General features: G+C 36.0%; 1 protein-coding gene, 1 long non-coding RNA gene and 1 other non-coding gene across 3 annotated transcripts; 1 reads left to right on the top strand and 2 right to left on the bottom strand.

The window, feature by feature from the left end:
* Window positions 1-520: 520 nt before the first annotated feature.
* LOC120079827 lies at window positions 521-1,922 on the bottom strand. Its single transcript, XR_005482358.1, has 3 exons — window positions 1,544-1,922; window positions 1,059-1,108; window positions 521-730 (listed from the first exon to the last, which is right to left on the bottom strand). It is a non-coding gene; the product is annotated as an uncharacterized LOC120079827 (long non-coding RNA).
* Window positions 1,923-8,576: 6,654 nt separating this feature from the next.
* LOC120079826 lies at window positions 8,577-14,239 on the bottom strand. Its single transcript, XM_039034242.1, has 4 exons — window positions 13,713-14,239; window positions 11,048-11,249; window positions 9,117-9,608; window positions 8,577-9,018 (listed from the first exon to the last, which is right to left on the bottom strand). The coding sequence occupies exons 1-4, from the start codon at window positions 14,197-14,199 to the stop codon at window positions 8,931-8,933; spliced, it is 1,269 nt and encodes a 422-aa protein (XP_038890170.1). The 5' UTR covers window positions 14,200-14,239; the 3' UTR covers window positions 8,577-8,930.
* Window positions 14,240-14,334: 95 nt separating this feature from the next.
* On the top strand, window positions 14,335-14,408 carry TRNAV-AAC. Its single transcript has one exon. It is a non-coding gene; the product is annotated as a tRNA-Val (tRNA).
* The last annotated feature ends 3,673 nt before the right edge of the window (window positions 14,409-18,081 follow it).

Raw genomic sequence — 18,081 nt, forward strand, 5'->3', positions numbered from 1 at the left:
TTATATTTGTAAATATTTTGATCAACTTTCTTCTATTCGAAAATAGTGACTACTAATATATGTGTGTGTATGAAAGGCACAGAAAATTTTAATGGAACGCAATCTAGTTATGATGATGATAATAATTATGAAAAGATTTTAGTTTTTTTTTTTTTTCCTTAACTTCCCTCTTTCAATTTGAAAGTTCAAAAAATGGTTCAAATTTTTGTGCATGGTAAGGTTTAATTATGATAATAATGTTTGTGATATCATTCAAATCCTCCATTCTTATTTAAGATCTCTCTAATATTTTTTTTAATTAATTCCCAAAAACTAAAAATAAAATCATTTATTAACACATGGTATAATATGATTTTTGAAGAAAATTTTAAAAATAATATATCATACCCCCTTTTAGACTACTCTCTTAGCCCAAGCAATGACTGCAGCAGTTATCAACCTTTTATGACACTTACTGCCTACTAAACCTATTTAAGTAATCTGATAACAACATGCAATCTCATACACAGTGGTCTGCCACTATGGCCAAACAAACATTAATCATTAAATACAAAACATTTATAGAATTTACAACACAAGTCTCATAAGTCCCAACCCCCAAACTCAGTCCCTATATGCAACAACATGTATACAACTATTTACAGTAACCACCTAGCTGACAGATTACTAGAACTCATGACTTTATGTGGCAAAGCAGATGCAGAGCTATCTTCGGGGATTTAATCGCTACCTGAGGAAAGAAAAAATTTTAAAAATTGGGTGAGTTACTAGACCAGTGAGTGACTTAAGAAAGAAAACAGGTTCTCATGCTTAAGTCTCAATAAAGAGATCATACTGAAACATAAGTCTTTACAGTAACCTTGTACTGAAATGTAAATCTTCTAAGCACTAAACATGTAAAGTTGTCATCATAAAACATTAAACTGATCCTTAGTTGAGAGTAACCCTGCTATGGTTAAATCCGAACGTCGAGCCTTAGTCTAGAGAGAACCCTTTTGCTCAATCTCTCAACGTCTAATTACCTACGTGCACGTGGTTATAACTAAGTACCATCATACCTTAGGTATTGATAGCTCGGATACCTTCTCCAAGTCCTTCAGTATCGAGCCTGAAGTAACATTAGTCATATTAAGACTTACTCTTTAAAGCATGTATACCTAAACGCATAGTAACATGTCTTTAAAGGCTCTAACGTATGCTTTGTGCATATGAACACACATAAATAGTTTTACAACATTCTTTTGTACATGGAATGCGTTTGGAAAACATAAACTCATAGTTTGCTTGGAAAAACTACTTTGTAAAATAGTTAGCATGAGAATAATCTTTCTTACAATCATGGATTCTTAAAAACATAATAAACACTTAGTCACTCACAACTTTAGGGCTACTCCTTAAAAGTTGATATGCTTCTAGCAATGGTGTCAATCCTATGGACACAACAACATATATTTAACTACTAACAATGGTTTCCCTTTTGAGACTAACTCTTAATTAAGCTTGCGTTTACCCTTCCCAAGAAGACCTTCACTCAAATGCATACCTGGCTATAGGTCAAGCACTTAGAAATTTCCTTGAGATTTAGGTTCTTGCTATACGGGCAACACACCTCACAAACGCATTCTCACTATGCAACCAACACTTGCTCTAAGTGTTCCTTCAGCCGCACATGGCCATTCACATAAGCATCTATGCATCCTAGTCTTTAAAGCAAGCCTTCTCAGCTCAAACATCAAGTTAAAGGCATAGGGGTGCTCAACACTTCGTCTGCACGTGCGCCTACTGTGAGCTGCCAGCTTAACCCAAGCAGCTACCTTCTTGTTCATAGAATTCCATATTCGACTTACTTCATTAGTAACTCAAATTCTAAAGCTCATCTCAAGAAATTTCCTTCTAAAAACTTGTTTAAAATTGTTTTAGGAAGCTTACCTTAAAATTTCAGCTTAAAACTTCTTGTTGTTTGACCTGGAGTCTCAATTATTCATCGATGGCCCAGATTCACCTGCGAACTGAACCTCTTGTCATTTTCGTCCTTCTCTAGCCTTATTCTAATGAGATCTTCATCCGAAAACACTTTTTCTGAAACTAGACTCATAGAGCTTTCCAACGACAACAAGAACTCTCAATTTGCACTGAGGAATTGTTCAAATTGACCTTTTGAAGTCCATCCTCCCTTTTATACTACCCCCCACCGTTTATCATAAATGCTTATCATGACACCTCCACCTTAAGTGGGTTTAGTTTAGGAGATTAGGACAGTTGGTGCCCCTAATCAGTGGTTTAAGACTGACTACTTCATCTACTATCAACGCATGCCTTCAACTAGGTTCAACACACACCATAGTTCTCACGCAAACCTACTCCAACGTATATGCTTTGTGCCTTGGCCTCCTCTTGGCTTCAATCATCATCACAACTCTAGCCCATTCAGCTTTGCAAAGCCTGATCTACGCAAGTTCTACTCATCACATGCCAAGCTTGGTCATCGCACACCCAACCATCGCCCAAGCCACTGCTTGCTTTAACGCTCGAGGATTGTCTTGTCGCAACCCCCATTGCATGCTAATCTCTAAGGCCTTGTCCACGCTACACCACAACGCACAGCCTTGCCATCGCTTCTCCTCACGTGCGTGTGCTAGGCTGAACGCCTAGTCCCGAGCCAATGCCACAACCCCATCAACCGTGCACACTCTCTTTGGCAACGTTTAACATCCTCCTGTCGCACGCATACTAACCTCCCAAGACTTGGTTACCGCATGCTTTGTCCACGCATAGGGTTGCTTGCGCTCAACATGGCTCCTCTTGGCGTGCACATCCCAACACATAGCTTCTCCTCACTCGGCCGCACTTAGCTTCCTTAAGAGCCCAACTAACCTCAACAAGTAAGTAAGGCCAACGCCCATGGCTCACCTCCAATGCCTAGTACAAAGGCAACTCATAGCTACACACTAGCAATACTTAGCCAATTTCTAGCTTCACCCGAGAGTCAAGCTTCCAAACTTAGACATTTCTTCTAACTCTTCGCCCTCTTCCCTACAATTAAACATTAGTTCTCACATTAACCTACTCACCATACTGGTCTAAGTAGTAAACATACACAAGTAGAAAATTTAGGGACCAAACCAATACTTTTATGAAAGTTTAGGGATTAAAAGTAATTTTTAACCTAATAATATTTAATAAAGGAACATAAATACAGAACTTTCAAACTAAAAAATAAATATAAATAAAAATCTCCCATGATCATTTTAGGAAAGTTTAATCAATGAGATGAGATGGTTTTTTATCTTATGCCTTTTTCAGATCAAACTCATGAATCTTTTTCTTTAGTCGCAGATCCTACCATGTTTATCTTAATTTTGAATTATTATTAGGAAAATTTTGATAAGTAGAAAAAAATGTCAAATTATTTACAGTAATATAAAAAAAAAAACTGATAGATATTGGTAGACTTGTATCAACGATAGACTTCTATCAATGTCTATCAAAGAAGATTATATTTTATTTATGTAAATAGCTTTCCTTATTTTTCTACTTTTGAAAATCTCAAAAAAAAGAGTTTGAAAGTTTCAAATAATAATAATTCATGTCAACTACATGGCTTTTGGAGAACAAAAAAAATAAATAAATGATAGTTTAAAAAACATACCTTCTTTTATAATTTGCATGGTAATAACTTCGATTCGAGATTTCTTTTCTTAATTGCAAATCTCATTGCATTAATTTCAACCAGAAATATAAAACTCAATTCCTCTATGACAAAGATGACATAGTGGCTCCAACAGCATGTGAAGCCAGCCAACGTGGAGCTGACATTGCAGCCACCATGGCGTCTCTCTCTCCCAACCAATTCTGGTACAACAGTCGCCTGCCCCTTCACCTGCACACCAAAAGGACAAAAATTGTTGGTAATAAATTTCTCCCATTTGTTGTTTTATATAATCTTTTGATGTATAAATACCATTCATTCATTCTGTACAATAAGCATTGAAAAAGCTAAAGAAAGCAAATCAATATATTGAAAAGAAAAGGAAGAAGAAAGTTACCATCCTCAACCATATCAGTGCCTGCCTCAATTTTTCTCTCCTCTTTCAGACTCGGTATCAGGGCTCTTTAGCTTTTGACAAGCTAAAAACGATCCTCTTTCAGCCATGTGATATTCAATGAAGAAGATTTTCCCTTTCAAACTGGCTTTGCAAATGTCCAGTCCTCAAGCTCTTCCACCCCAGCTCCCCCAAATCACTACTTGGTTCCCTCAACCATCTATAAATTTGCCCTCCTCCTGTCATTCACCTGTCACCAACTCTCTTTGTCCATCTCAGACCCCACATAACTGCCCTGATCCCTTGTTGACTCCAACCACCCCATACTTCAGTCCTTGCTTACCTCCTGCAAGCTCTCCCCCAATATTATCACCTCGGGCCTTACATCATTCTCCTAATCCTCCTACAGACCCACCTCTAACAAATCCTTCCCCATCGTCCCCATTACAATACTTACCACCTCCTACCCAGCCCTTAATAGGCAATCACCCTATGATCACTAGAGGGAAGGCTGGTGTCTTCAAGCCAAAGGCCTGGACTGCCGAGCTTGTCACTGAACCTACTCAAACTGAACCATACACTGTCTCTCAAGCCTTGTCAGTTCCACAATGGAGAGCAGCGATGGTTGAAGAACTTGCAGCTCTGCAGCGCACAAACACTTGGACATTAGTCCCACATACATCTGCTACCACTGTTGTTGGATGAAAATGGGTTTACCGCTTAAAACGTGATGCACAAGGGTCTATTCAGCGGTACAAAGCACGCCTTGTTGCCAAAGGCTTTCACCAACACCCTGGATTTGATTACTTCGACACTTTCAACCCTGTTGTCGAGGCCTCTACTATTAGAATTATCCTTACACGGGCAGTATCAAATCGTTGGCCACTTCGTCAAATAGACTTTAACAATGTTTTCCTCAATGGCACACTAAAGGAGACAGTCTACATGTCTCAACCTTCTGGTTTTGAAAGTACAACTCACCCTCACTATGTTTGCAAGCTCAATCGATCTATCTATGGCCTTAAACAAGCTCCTCGAGCTTGGAATGATGAACTCAAAGGTTTCCTCGGTCAAACCGGCTTCAAAGTAAGTTCACTTGACACCTCTCTATACTATATGCACACCTCATCCACAATTACCATGCTCCTTGTCTATGTGGATGATCTGATTCTTACAGGTAGTGATCCAGCTCACATTGATTATCTTGTATCAACCTTCAATAAACAATTCTCCCTTAAAGACCTAGGCATACTCAGTAAATTCCTTGGTATTCAAATACACTATACGCCATTTGGCCTTCACCTCCATCAAACTCAGTACATCACTGATCTGTTAGCCAAGCTAAACCTTCAACACGTGAAGCCTTATCTAACCCCTGCTGCCCCTGGCACTCTGTTGTCACTCAATACAGGCAAACCCCTTCCTGGCCCTTTTCTCTATCAAAGCACAGTTGGTGCTTTTCAGTACCTCACCAATACCCGACCAAACATAGCCTTCATTGTCAATAAGTTAAGCCAATTTCTCCAAGCTCCCACTGATGTGCATTGGTCAGCTGTCAAACAAGTTCTTCACTACCTAGCTGGAACAACTCAGCTTGGTCTAACCATCAATTCTGATCCGCACCTTACCATCTCAGCTTATTCTGATGCTGATTGGGCTGAAGCCTTGATGATCGAAAGTCTACTGCAGCATACTGCCTTTACCTTGGCTCCACCCTCATCTCAGGGTCCTCTAAGAAACAAGCAATTGTGGCACGCTCAAGCACAGAATCCGAGTACAGAGCCCTTGCTCATGCTGCTACTGAGATCATATGGGTGCGCAACCTTCTCATTGAAATTGGCTTCTCCCCAACCGGCATTCCTATTCTTTGGTGCGATAATATGGGAGCAGGTGCATTGGCCGTCAATTCTGTCTTCCATGCTCAGCTAAGCACATCGAAATTGATGTGCATTTCATTCGAGATCTTGTCCTAAGTGACCAACTCTGTGTGCGGTATGTTCCATCCACAGAGCAGCTTGCTGACTGCCTCTCCAAAGCACTTCCAATTCAAACCTTTTCATATCTTTGCAGCAAGCTCGGCCTAACATAGTTAACCTCTCGCTTGAGGGGATGACAAGGATGACACAATGGCTCCAACAGCAAGTGAAGCCAGCCAACGTGGAGCTGACGCTGCAGCCACCATGGCATCTCTCTCTCCCCAACCAATTCTGGTACAACGGTCGCCTGCCCTGCACACCAAAAGGAAAAAAAATTTTGATAATAGATTCATCCCATTTGTCATTTTATATAATCTTTTGATGTATAAATACCATTCATTCATTCTGTACAATAAGCATTGGAAAAGCTAAAGAAAGCAAATCAATATATTGAAAAGAAAAGGAAGAAGAAAGTTACCTTCCTCGGCCATATCAATGCCTGCCTCTGCAATTTTTCTCTCCTCTTTCAGCTTTCTGACTCTCTATTTCAATTTTCTTTCACAAGTTTGAGAGAAACAAAGAAGAAGACGAAAAAAACTTTTGTTTGAAGCTTTTTATTTTATTTTTTGGTTGGCTATGGCTGAAATTGGAAGAGATCATCAAAATTGCACTTCTGAAGCTTCTAGTATCTCCGCCACATCCGATAGCGGACCGATGACGATGAAGATGGAGATGGTTGTCGCCACTGAAATCAACGCTGGTGATCGGCAGTCACAGGAGTTCGAACTCACTGTTGTTGTTGGATCTCAAGCTTTCTAACAATATAATATTGAGAATTCCAGCAACGGCACGCCGGAGATATTGAACTCCAAGAGGATAGTACCGGCGGCCGGGGGGGCGGTGATGGTGGATTCTTCTTCTTTTCAAGGTCATACAAATAATGAATTATCTTCAAATTCAAAATCTAGGGTTTTTTCATGCAAATTTTGCAAGAGGGAACTTTCCACCTCCCAAGCCCTAGGAGGCAAACAAAATGCACACAAACAAGAAAAGAGCCATGGCCAAGCGGCGCCAAGGAATGGAACTCGAGAGTGGTCAGGCCACCGTACTTATCATCGTACTATAGTCCATAGTCTGCCCTCTTGCCTCATTCAATCTACGGATCGTCGCTTGGTATATGAATGGATTCAATGATTCATAAACCATCGTATTGGTGGCTCAAGTCTCCCGTGCTACAGTTTCATAGCGGAGTAGATAGTGTTTGGGCTTCCAGGCGAATGGTGGTGAATAGTAATAATAATAACATTTCAAAATTATTGGCATTTGAAAGGGCTAAAGATGGAGGAATTTAAGCTCACAACAGTGGGTTTTGATTGTCATCCGCCATAAATAATGCAACTGAATCAATGAGAAGATTTGAAGAAGATGGAACAATTTCAATACCGTGTTTGAATTGTTCCAGCTACCGGTGTTGAAGATGGACCATGTGGAAGAAAGCCATGAACTTGATTTATCACTCGAGCTTTAATTTAGGGTTTGATCTTCACCTCCTTTGTGTTTAAGAAATTGACACAGAAGTTGTGTTGGTTTTTTTTTTCGTTTCCTATGCCAAGAAAGTTTTAATGTCGGTGTAATTTCCCTTTTTTACATGATTTATATAAATAAAAGTTAGCAACCCTCGTTGGATTAATAATAATAACTTTTTTTTCTTTTTCTTGGTTTATCTTTTTTATTTATTTTTTTGGATATAGTGTTTTGAATTTTTTTTTTTTTTTTTTTTTTTTTTTTTTTGTTAAATTACAAATTTGGTTTGGAAAAAAGGTTAGAATTTAAATATGATTCTAAAAGCTCTATAGTTTGATAAATCACTAGAGATGATTCGCATGGTAACATGTTTTAACTATAGGCATAAATTCAAACTTTTAAATTATAAGAGAATTTTTTAAAAAAAAAAAATCATAGGATGAAGTTTATAACTCAACTTTAGTTTCTTGAAACTGGACTAAAATTTCAAAAGGGTTTGTCGAAAGAAATTGGAAAAAAAAAAACATTTAATTGGAAACAGAACTTAATCTTATTAAAAGTAAAAAGAGCTTAATACAAAAGAATGCAAATGGATAAATTTTGAATTTGAGTTATGTGATTTTCTTAATTTCTTTTTGTTCTTTTGTTTATATATTGTTTTATTTTGAGTTTCAATTATCTCTCTCTCTCTTGAATTTTTGTTAGATTACATTCTTATTTTCATAAAAAAAAATTTAAGATATGCAAGAGGATGAACAATCATTTAATGTAAACCATCATGGATTGGCCTAATGGTAGTGAGAACATAGAAAAAAATGCCAAAGGTCTAAAGGATCAGGGTTCAATCCATGATGATCACCTACCTAGGATTCAATATCCTATGGGTTTCCTTGACACCCAAATATTGTAAAATCAGACAGATTGTCTCGTAAGATTAGTCAAGATGTCCGTGAGAATACCATATTTGATAGTTATACTCTCTCTTCTTTTTTTTCCCCATTTTGAGAGTAATAAAAGATTTGTAATGTCTAACATACTAATCTGCAATATGTTATAGAACAATAACACCTTAATTTTGTAAGAGGCAAAAATGCTAAAAATATGTACCAAAGGCACCCATTATCCCAACACAACCATGAACTTGAAAAAACTCTCTACTGTTATCAACTCCAAATTACTTTCTATAGTATAGCTGATTCCAACTATTTCAACAACATAATTCTCATTTATTTTTTTTGGCAGGAATTTGACTTGAAATGGCAATACCCTTGATAGAAGGGCCAAGAATTATGTATCACAAAATCCATAAAAGGGCCCTCTAACTGAACAAATTTGATTTGTATAATCACCACCCAGAAAATGAAGTGTATGCATTTCAATCACATTTCATCTGAGTTTTTTGGGTTCAAGTTCTTACGTTCTTAATTTCAGAGATTATCCACTCCCTTTAGTTCCCTTCTTTTGAAACCAAAGCTGATTTATTTCCATATCTTGAGTACACGTCAGTTAAGACAGCCTTCTCCTTTATCCTTAACCTGCATTATTCATTAACATAAAAAGCAGATTTTGTTAGCTTTTTCAAAGCGTAGAATGTAAAACCATGTTCTAAATAATCACTTGAAGCAGCAAAGACCTTTTGGCAGATCCTGGAATTTCTTTCAATGATTTCTTCTCTCCTTTTTCCTTAGGTTGCTTCTTCTTTGAAACCTTAGTTTTCCCTTTGATGGGTGAAATTTCCCTATCAACTTCCTCTCTTTCTTGAGCAAGAATTTCTTCCCGTTCATGAATTTTATTTACTTCCTCTTGGGATGGTGACTGAATTTTGGACTCTGTTCTTGATTCTACACCATTGTCATCTTCACCATCCGAATGTAATTCACTGACATATGGCAGACTGTCTTCAATATCCTCGATCCTTGTTCTCATGAATTCACCGGCTAAATCCACGTCTATGTCAACAAACCGTTCTGCTTCCTCCTCAAGAATATTTAATTGAGAATGATTCGTACTACCCACTGAACTTTTGCGAGTTGAACTCAAAGTTTTTCGGTTCATTATTTCACATTTTATTTGCTTTTGAACCCTTCCAAACGTAAGATATCGTCCAGAAAATGCCTGCAAAAGACTGAAGAAAATGAATGTCACTCTTTTACCAATTTATCAAGGCTTATGCATGCATGAAATGTTGCCATGTTTTAGATGAGACCTAGAAACCATTCATAAAGATGATGCCAAGAAATGAAAAGATCTGATGGTCTCAAAATGTACAAATTTATATGGCTAACACTTGATGATCTCAGAATGCACAGATGTAAATAGCTAACACATTTTTATTTCAATAATGGAAACTAACTTCCATGAAGAAGCTAAAATAACAAAGTATAGAGAGAGGCACACAAACGTAGGTCTATGTACCTAGGTGAAAGAACCAATGGTTGAACGAAAGACAAAGAAACTGACTCTTTAATCTTTCAATCAAGGAGAGCCCTACGGAACTGAAATCCAAAGGAGTTTGTTCCAACTTCTGAACAAGAGACAAGAAAAGATGTAAAAATTTTAGATAGAGGCAGACATCAAAGAAGTAGAACTGTAAAGAGAGAGGTCCAAAACAAAGCCAAAAAGATCTTTACCAGAATCCAGACTCTACCGCCATTCTTACTTAAAAGGTGAGGACAGAACAAAACTCTGGAAGGCAAAGAGAGATGGCTTCCCATAGGTTATTAAAGGTGTCTTTATAAGTTAGTTACCATTGGATTGAAACCTCAGTCTTACTAGCAATTTGCCTATGAAGGAAATCTACTAAACATCGACTGACTTAATGTCTTTCCCCTACTTTTCTTCAAGAAAATATAAAAACCCCCTCAATAGTGAAAGAAGAATGCCTTTCATGCACCTTTATCCTTATTGGTGCCACGTGTCAGCAAAATGCTGAGACACCAGCTCATCCTTTTATGCATTGTTTCGTTGCATCTCTTTTCAAGCAAATTATTTTTGAAGCTGGGTGGTCATTTCCATGCTCCAAGAATATTTTTGATATTCTTGCATCATTACTGGTCATTCATCCTTTTGGTGGTACAAAGAAGGCGATTTGGTAGGCTCTTTTCCAGACTTTCTTCTGGAATCTTTGGGGCGAGTGTAATAGCCATCTTTTCAAAGGCTCGTTTTCCTCTTTTGATCGTTTTATGGATTTAGTTCTTTTTAGTTTCTACTGCTTTTCTTCCTTTTTTCTTCTTTTTTTAGCGTAAAACTAAGCACCCATTTCCTCACTTCAGCTTATCTTATTTAATCTCCAATTGGAGACTTTTACTATGATCACATTTTGGTGTTGGGTTTTCTCATTATCAATGAAATGTTTCTAATACCAAAAAATGACAGTGAAAGAATAATCAGACAAAAACCATTCAAGAGTTTTGAATTAAAATGTACTTCACCAATTTTATTGCTGCTGTGCTACCTTTTTTTTTTTTTACTAAATAAGTCTGGTATTTCGAAGCTAACGCTTATGAAAAAGATTAGAACTAAATTTCTATTGGTTCTATAATTTCTTCTCGTCCATAAACATACCTTAAGGCATCTCCTTCAGACTTGCAATCAACAAATGCAAAACCCTTGCAGATTGGATCCCTAGTCTTTTTGTTTCCAATGACTGCAGGAGTTATATTGATTATTCCAGGAAACCATTTAAAAGCCACGATCAGGTCTCTGTGAATGTTCTTTTTTTTAGGAAGGTTGACAATGCGTACACGAACTCCAGTACTAACAATCTCTGGAGATGAAGAAATGCATGATACTCAAGTTAGATCAAATTAGAAAGAATAAACAAGTAGAAGAATTAGAATGACTAACGTTCATTAATAATTAAGCCTTTTACAAGTCTAGAGTGGATTTCATACATCAGTGTGGCTAAAATTCAGACAGGACGTGATCAGAAGAAATTCTCTTTTTCATTATTATTGCAGGGTTATAAATAGAGTGTAATTCTGTGATTTGTGGTATTTCTATTTATGGGAAAAATCAACTTCTACACAACGAACTTTGCAATATATATCAATTTATCCTAGACTTCCAATTCAATAGAATTGCACCTCAAACTTGGACAATTGTTGCAATCTATATTCTCAACTTAAAAAAGTATTGTCATCATTACCTTAAACTTGAAAAAGTGTTATAATTCTTATCTCTTTGTAGGTTTTCTTTAGTGGAATTGCCAATAAAAATATTTTCATCACTCATGTGTCCCCAGAAAATCATAAGACGTCTGGTGTACAATTAATAGGATTTCAAAAAATTTAATAATAATAACACTGTAATTGTTTTTATCTTTTTTTAATTTGTGGGTTTTGGTAGAATTACAATGGTCAATTTTGTGCATTAATGAGATTAGTGTTACACAAAACATGATTCTTATTGAAATTAGAGACTTCCAGCAGATTTTACATTGCTAATTCTTAGATTTATAGTTCTTTGATGATATAACTTGATCTCCATAAAAAATTTGGAGTAGCACATGGACCATCTATGCTTGGGGTTAGAAGACTTATTAGTGCATAACTTTTATGCTAATGTGAAGAAATGTGTTTCTTGCACAGCCAACAACAACATTTGAGTACCCAGCCCAGACCAAATCATCTTTAGGTTTTGGCAAAACATTAGCGTAGCTGTCCTACATCTAAAAAGTTCAAGCAAGTCATGGGGCTCCAAGCACTATAAAACGACCTTATGAGTTGTATAATGTGTTGAGAAAACGCTTTTGTAATTAGGTTTGAGAAAATGCTTTTGTAATTAGGGTCGATGAGAGATTTTTCTGGCATGTGGTTTCTTTCCAGTTTGGAGTTTTTTCACGTTAAATCTTGTGTTTCCAGTTTTATTGCTTTCTTTTAATTTCTCTATTATTTTTCTGCTCATTCTTGCGGTATGGGAGATTTTTCCCAATGTTTCAACAAGAGGTGCAAGAAAACCCTTCTAAGCTATGTTTTGAATTGGTCAACCTCAAGATTTCAAAGAACTATAAAGGTTCCTTGTTTAACTAGGTAAAGTAGAACCGCAATTCAAAATAAATCGATTTGGCTGGAAAAAGGAAGCTGATTTGACATTACAACACCAAACCGGCCATGATTGAACCTCAATTTTAGCATAGACTAACTTTCATAAACCATTGATGACAGAGTGCAAGAAATCAAGGATAGGCGTTGGGGCACATATGAAGCAAGAAAATTGGCTTATTTACTTGTACAATAACAGCATTGGACGCACTTTCGAGGGATTCTGCACATTCACCAGTAGAGCAAAACAACTTTTTGGGGGCAAATTGTATCTCAATGAACAAGTGTCATAGCCCATAAACATTTTAGCTAGCTAGGGAAACTTCGAGTTATAAAGGGCAGAGTACCATTCCACATGGCCTTTATCATCCAACTACTACACCAAGAATACCCTGCTGCCCATCAGTGGGCACACGTGATGTCTCAAGATTTTGATTAGATTGGGACAATCGTATGCTTCTTCCTTGGTGACTATGAAGTTCACCAACGTCACAAAATTTTATCAACTCTCCCAAGTCCCAAGTTAAGTTCTGGCACCATTCTCTTACATAAAGACAATAAACCCTCGACACATCTCCACAATGATATGATATTGTCTATTTTAGACATAAACTCTCTCAGATTTGATTTTGGAACAACTCAAGAGGTCTCAAACTAATAGAGATGATTGTCCTTACATATATACTATGAATCTCTCCCTTCCCTAGGAACTTTGTTTGCACCTAAAAATTCTCCCCTTATCCATTCCACTCCCTAACCACCAACGAAAGTTTGCTCTAATCAAGGCCTAGAGCAAAGCCAGATAAAATACTACCTTGAATCACATTGTAGAATCTCCTCCTCTCAAACAAAGATATAGTCCTACCAAATCCACTTGATTAGATAAAGCTTGCTACATCTCAAGCACTTTTTGTCCGAACTAGAGATTCATCAACAAGACTCTTAATTTTATTTGGAATCCGAAAATATCACAACTTCAAACCATAGGTATGAGACCATTGATTTCACATATCTCCACAATGGTGTGATATTTCCACTTTTAATCTATCTGGGCAAATGTGTACTCACAAAAATTAAGTTACCAAAAAATAAACTACGAGGTAAACAATAATAAACATTTCAATCCCGCAGCAGGTTGTAGAATTAGAGAATAAAGAGTTACAAAATTGAGAGAGATTGAGACTGACCTGCTTTCTCTACGGCATTTCTACTAGACTTGGGCTCAGAAGTAGACTGATTATTGAGCTTATTGATATTTGCAGCCTGAGCTTCCCTACTCTGCTCCATTTCTTGTAGCAATTTGTCTTCAATCGAAGTATCATACGCCTTCCCTTCTCCAAACCCACGAGGCCTCGCCCCATGCCACTCTCTCGTATTCTTCAACGGCAAAAGAATCTCATCTTCATCCTCGTCCTGGAAATCATCCTCATCCTCATCGAAAAAATCATCGAACTCAATGTCGGAATTACTCTGCTCAGTGAGGGACATGCCGCCTTTCCCAGACCTCTTCATGGCGAAAACAGGAAACCCCATTGGTCCAGAGCCATGGACAAGAGAGAAACTGAAATGGGGTGGCCGGAATTTTGTCGAATTGGGAGAATTGTAATGGCAACAGTGTTGCACTGACGGCCAAATCGTGACGAAACGGCATTGAAGGGACGGGGAATCGAACATTTCTGCTCCGCTCTGATAAACGATTTTCCCACTGAAGATGAAGATAAGAAGTAGTTTTGCAAGGTGGGTTACGAAAAGTATCCGACTTTCTCATTATATGATCATATTAATTATTAGAGATCCGATTCAACATCTGGTGTCGTGGTGTAGTTGGTTATCACGTCAGTCTAACACACTGAAGGTCTCCGGTTCGAGTCCGGGCGACGCATTGATTTTTCCTTTTCCTTTTTTCTTTTTAACTTTGTTTTTCCTCTTAATCAATAGTGAATTTTTCACTTTTTTTTCCTATAGAAGAACGAACTTCCCACCTTATTTAATTATGTGGCATGAATACTTTTCCAATAAAATAAAAATAACTTACCGACAAAAATGGTAATTCCCAATTTTATTATCTTACGTTCAAGTGCTCTTTCAATATATATATAGCAAGTGCTATTTTTATATTTCCCCAAATTTGTATGATACTGCTAGTTGATAACTATGTGTGTTGCCAATGTTCGTATAACTTTTTTATTATTTTCCATTCAAGTGCTCTTTCAAAATATTATATATATATATATATATATACTTTTTATATTTTTCCCAAATTTTATCGGTTTTTTCTCTTTTGCAAGGTTCTTTTAATATAAAAATATATTTGAAACCGTATAGTTATCCTCCAATCTATTTCATATTGTCTAAAATTCAAAATTTTAGTTGCATATTTTATGGAGTGAGTTTTTATATTTAAATACAATGCAATTATATAAAATAAATTTAAAAAATTGATTGTTTTCAAATATAGAAAAATGAACCAAAATATTTACAAATATAGTAAAATTTCATTGTCTATATGCAATAAATCGCGATAGACTATATGTGTGTATCTGTGTCATGAAAGACACATACACTAGCTCATCGTAGTCTATCGTAGATAGGCTGTGATATATTTTGCTAGTATTTATAAATATTTTCAGCATTTTTGTCATTTAATATAATTTTTCCTAGAAAGAATGAAGATGTGGAAAAACAAATTGTTGGAGATCAAGCATTCTATGAAATCAAATGAGTTTTATTAAAGTGAGTTATTATATGTAAATACAATGCAATAAGATTAAAAAAAAAAATCTAAAAAAGTTATAATTGGGCAACACAAATATGTTGGAAATCATATATTCTATGAAATCAAATGAATTTTAAAAAGTTGTGTTATTATAAAATACAATGCAATTAGATAAAAGAAAATTTGAAAGAATTAAAGTTAAGTAAAACAAATATAGTGATATCGTGTAATTTATGAAATGAAATCAATTTTATTGAGGTGGGTCTTCATATCTAAATATATTGCAATTAAATTCTTTAAAATATAAAGAAAAATTAAATAAAACAAAAAATTTGATCCCATAATCTATGAAATCAATGGGTTGTTTGGGGCGCTTAGTTGAGATAGAATGTCTGAAATTCATATGTACGTGAAGTTCATATATCTATGAAATTCATATGCCTGTGTTCGGAGTGTTGAGTTATTTGGTCTAAGTTCATATGTCTGTGTTTGGGGTGCAGGGTTGAGTTCATATATTTGGATATCTGATGCAGTTTTTTAACTCTAAATAATGTGCTTTTATAATTACTATTTTTATTTTGAAACTTTTTTATTCAATAATTCTACTAATCTTTGTTTGAATAAAATATGGATCAAAATTTTTTCTTTTAATTCTTAAAACTTTTCTTTCTTTCTTTCTTTCTTTCTTTCTTTCTTTCTTTCTTTCTTTTTTGGGCAATGAACAACAATTAATTCATTACATTTATTGTAGAAATATGGTTAAATAAAATGAAAAACTAGATCTTAGCTAATTTTTCTCCATGAATTTCATTATCATCTTCTTTTTTTTCTTCATCTTTCTATTGTTGCTTTGTATTTTTACTATATCATGAACTTTTATAATTAGATCTCCTCCACCATCGTAATAGCCAATGGAATGTCACCATATTTCTTCAACAGTTTCACTTTCATTTCCTCTAAATTTGAAAGATCATCAGAAAACAAGTTTCTATTTTTCACTAATTCTTGCTGAAAAAGTTTCAGGAAGGTTTTTCATTTTATGGTTTTTTTTTGTTATATGTTACATACATTTCAACTACATACATACTTTTCGTCCAAATATTATTAACACTCATTTGATATATGAATTAATTACATATAAATATTGCACTTAATGTAGACAAAATAATATTTTTTATATAATCAACAACCCTACAACATATTTTAACAGTCATCAGTCCTATAGTAATTGGAAGTGGTTGTTGAAGTTGATTATCGAAGATAATTTTTATTGGAGTTTGTAGTCAGAGATGGTTGTCAGTGTCTGAAGTTGGTCACATGAAGGTGTATTGGAGTTGGTTGTTGAAGTTTGTCATCGGAGGTGGCTTTCGAATCCCGGAGTTGGTCGAGCAAAAGTGGTCGTCGAAGTTGATCATTGAAGATGATTTTTCACTGGAGATTGTAGTTAGAGGTGACTGTTGGATCTTGAAGTTAGTCACATGAAGGTGCTATTAGAGTCGGTTTTCGGAGTTTGTCATCGAAGGTGGTGTCTAAGTCTCGAGTTGGTCGTCGAAGTTACTTGCTCAATGGTGATCATCGAAGTGATTTTCATCAAAGTTTGTAGTCGAAGGTGGTTGTCGGAGCCTACAAAGGTGGTTGTCGGAGTTGGTCATTGGAGTTTGTTGTCGGAGCCAATTGTTCGTCGGAGTTGGTAGCGCGAAGATGGTCGTCGAAGTTGGATCACCAGAGGTGGTTGTTGGCGGCTATAATTGGTTGTCAGAGTGTGGTCGCGAAGGTTGTTGAAGCTCAAAGTTGGTCACCGAGCTGTCATTGGAGGTGATTGTCGGAGTCCGAATTTTGTTGTCGGAATTGTCATCGGAGTGGGTTGTCAAAGCTAGAGTTGGTTGCTGTAGTTTCATCGAAGGTGGTTGTCAGAGCCTGGAGTTGGTCATCAGAGTTGTCATCGGAGGTAGTTGATGGAGCCTGGAGTTATTTCTTGTAGTGTGACAGTGGTCGATGGGTGGAGTCATTGAAAACATGGAAAGAAGGGACAGTTGGGGTAAGTTGGGGTGAGTTAGTAAAATATACTAACTCAACTCCACCAATATTAAAAGTTGGTGGGTCAAACAATAAGTTGGTATATTATACCAACACAACTCAACTTATGTTGGTGAGCCAAACACCCCCTAAGAGAGAAGTAATGGCCAACGTACCTTATTTAGCTCGAGATTATTTAATATATTCATTTATTTCATTCTCTCATCTTCCTCCCCCCATGCAATGCTCTTTCTTTTCAATTTTTACGCAAAATAAGAAATGCAAATACAATTAAACGAGTCATTAAAAGTTAAAATACATAAATTTAAATAAACTTCTAAATCAAACCCCTCCAAAATCTAAAAACAAACAAATAAATTTCATACATGTTCCAAAGATCGATTACTTATTAATTTTATTAAGAAAATTAATTTGTGAAATTAATTTTGTAAAATTAATAATACTTTCAATTTTATAAAACAAATTGATTTTTTGAAATCGAATTTGAAAAGTTGAAAAAAAGAAGAAAAACACAAAATAGAATTTGGCATTTTCCATCATCATCTTCAAGTAACTCGCCCATAACCCACCATCTTAGTCTTAATTTACTACAAGCATGAGCTGCATCTCATGCAGCCATTCTCATTGCATGATGGTCTGCAATATATTGAAGAGAATGGAGTGAATTTGAGACAATACAACCGATAGAATTTTGCTAAAAATTCGGGTTGAAGAAGGAGTTCTTCAAGTGGGTTGCTGTTGTACCTCTCCAAGTTCCCTTGATTCCAGTTTATTTTGAGTCCCACAAATCAATCTAGAACACC

Source organism: Benincasa hispida, chromosome 6, assembly GCF_009727055.1.
Source record: "Benincasa hispida cultivar B227 chromosome 6, ASM972705v1, whole genome shotgun sequence".
Lineage (NCBI taxonomy): Eukaryota > Viridiplantae > Streptophyta > Magnoliopsida > Cucurbitales > Cucurbitaceae > Benincasa > Benincasa hispida.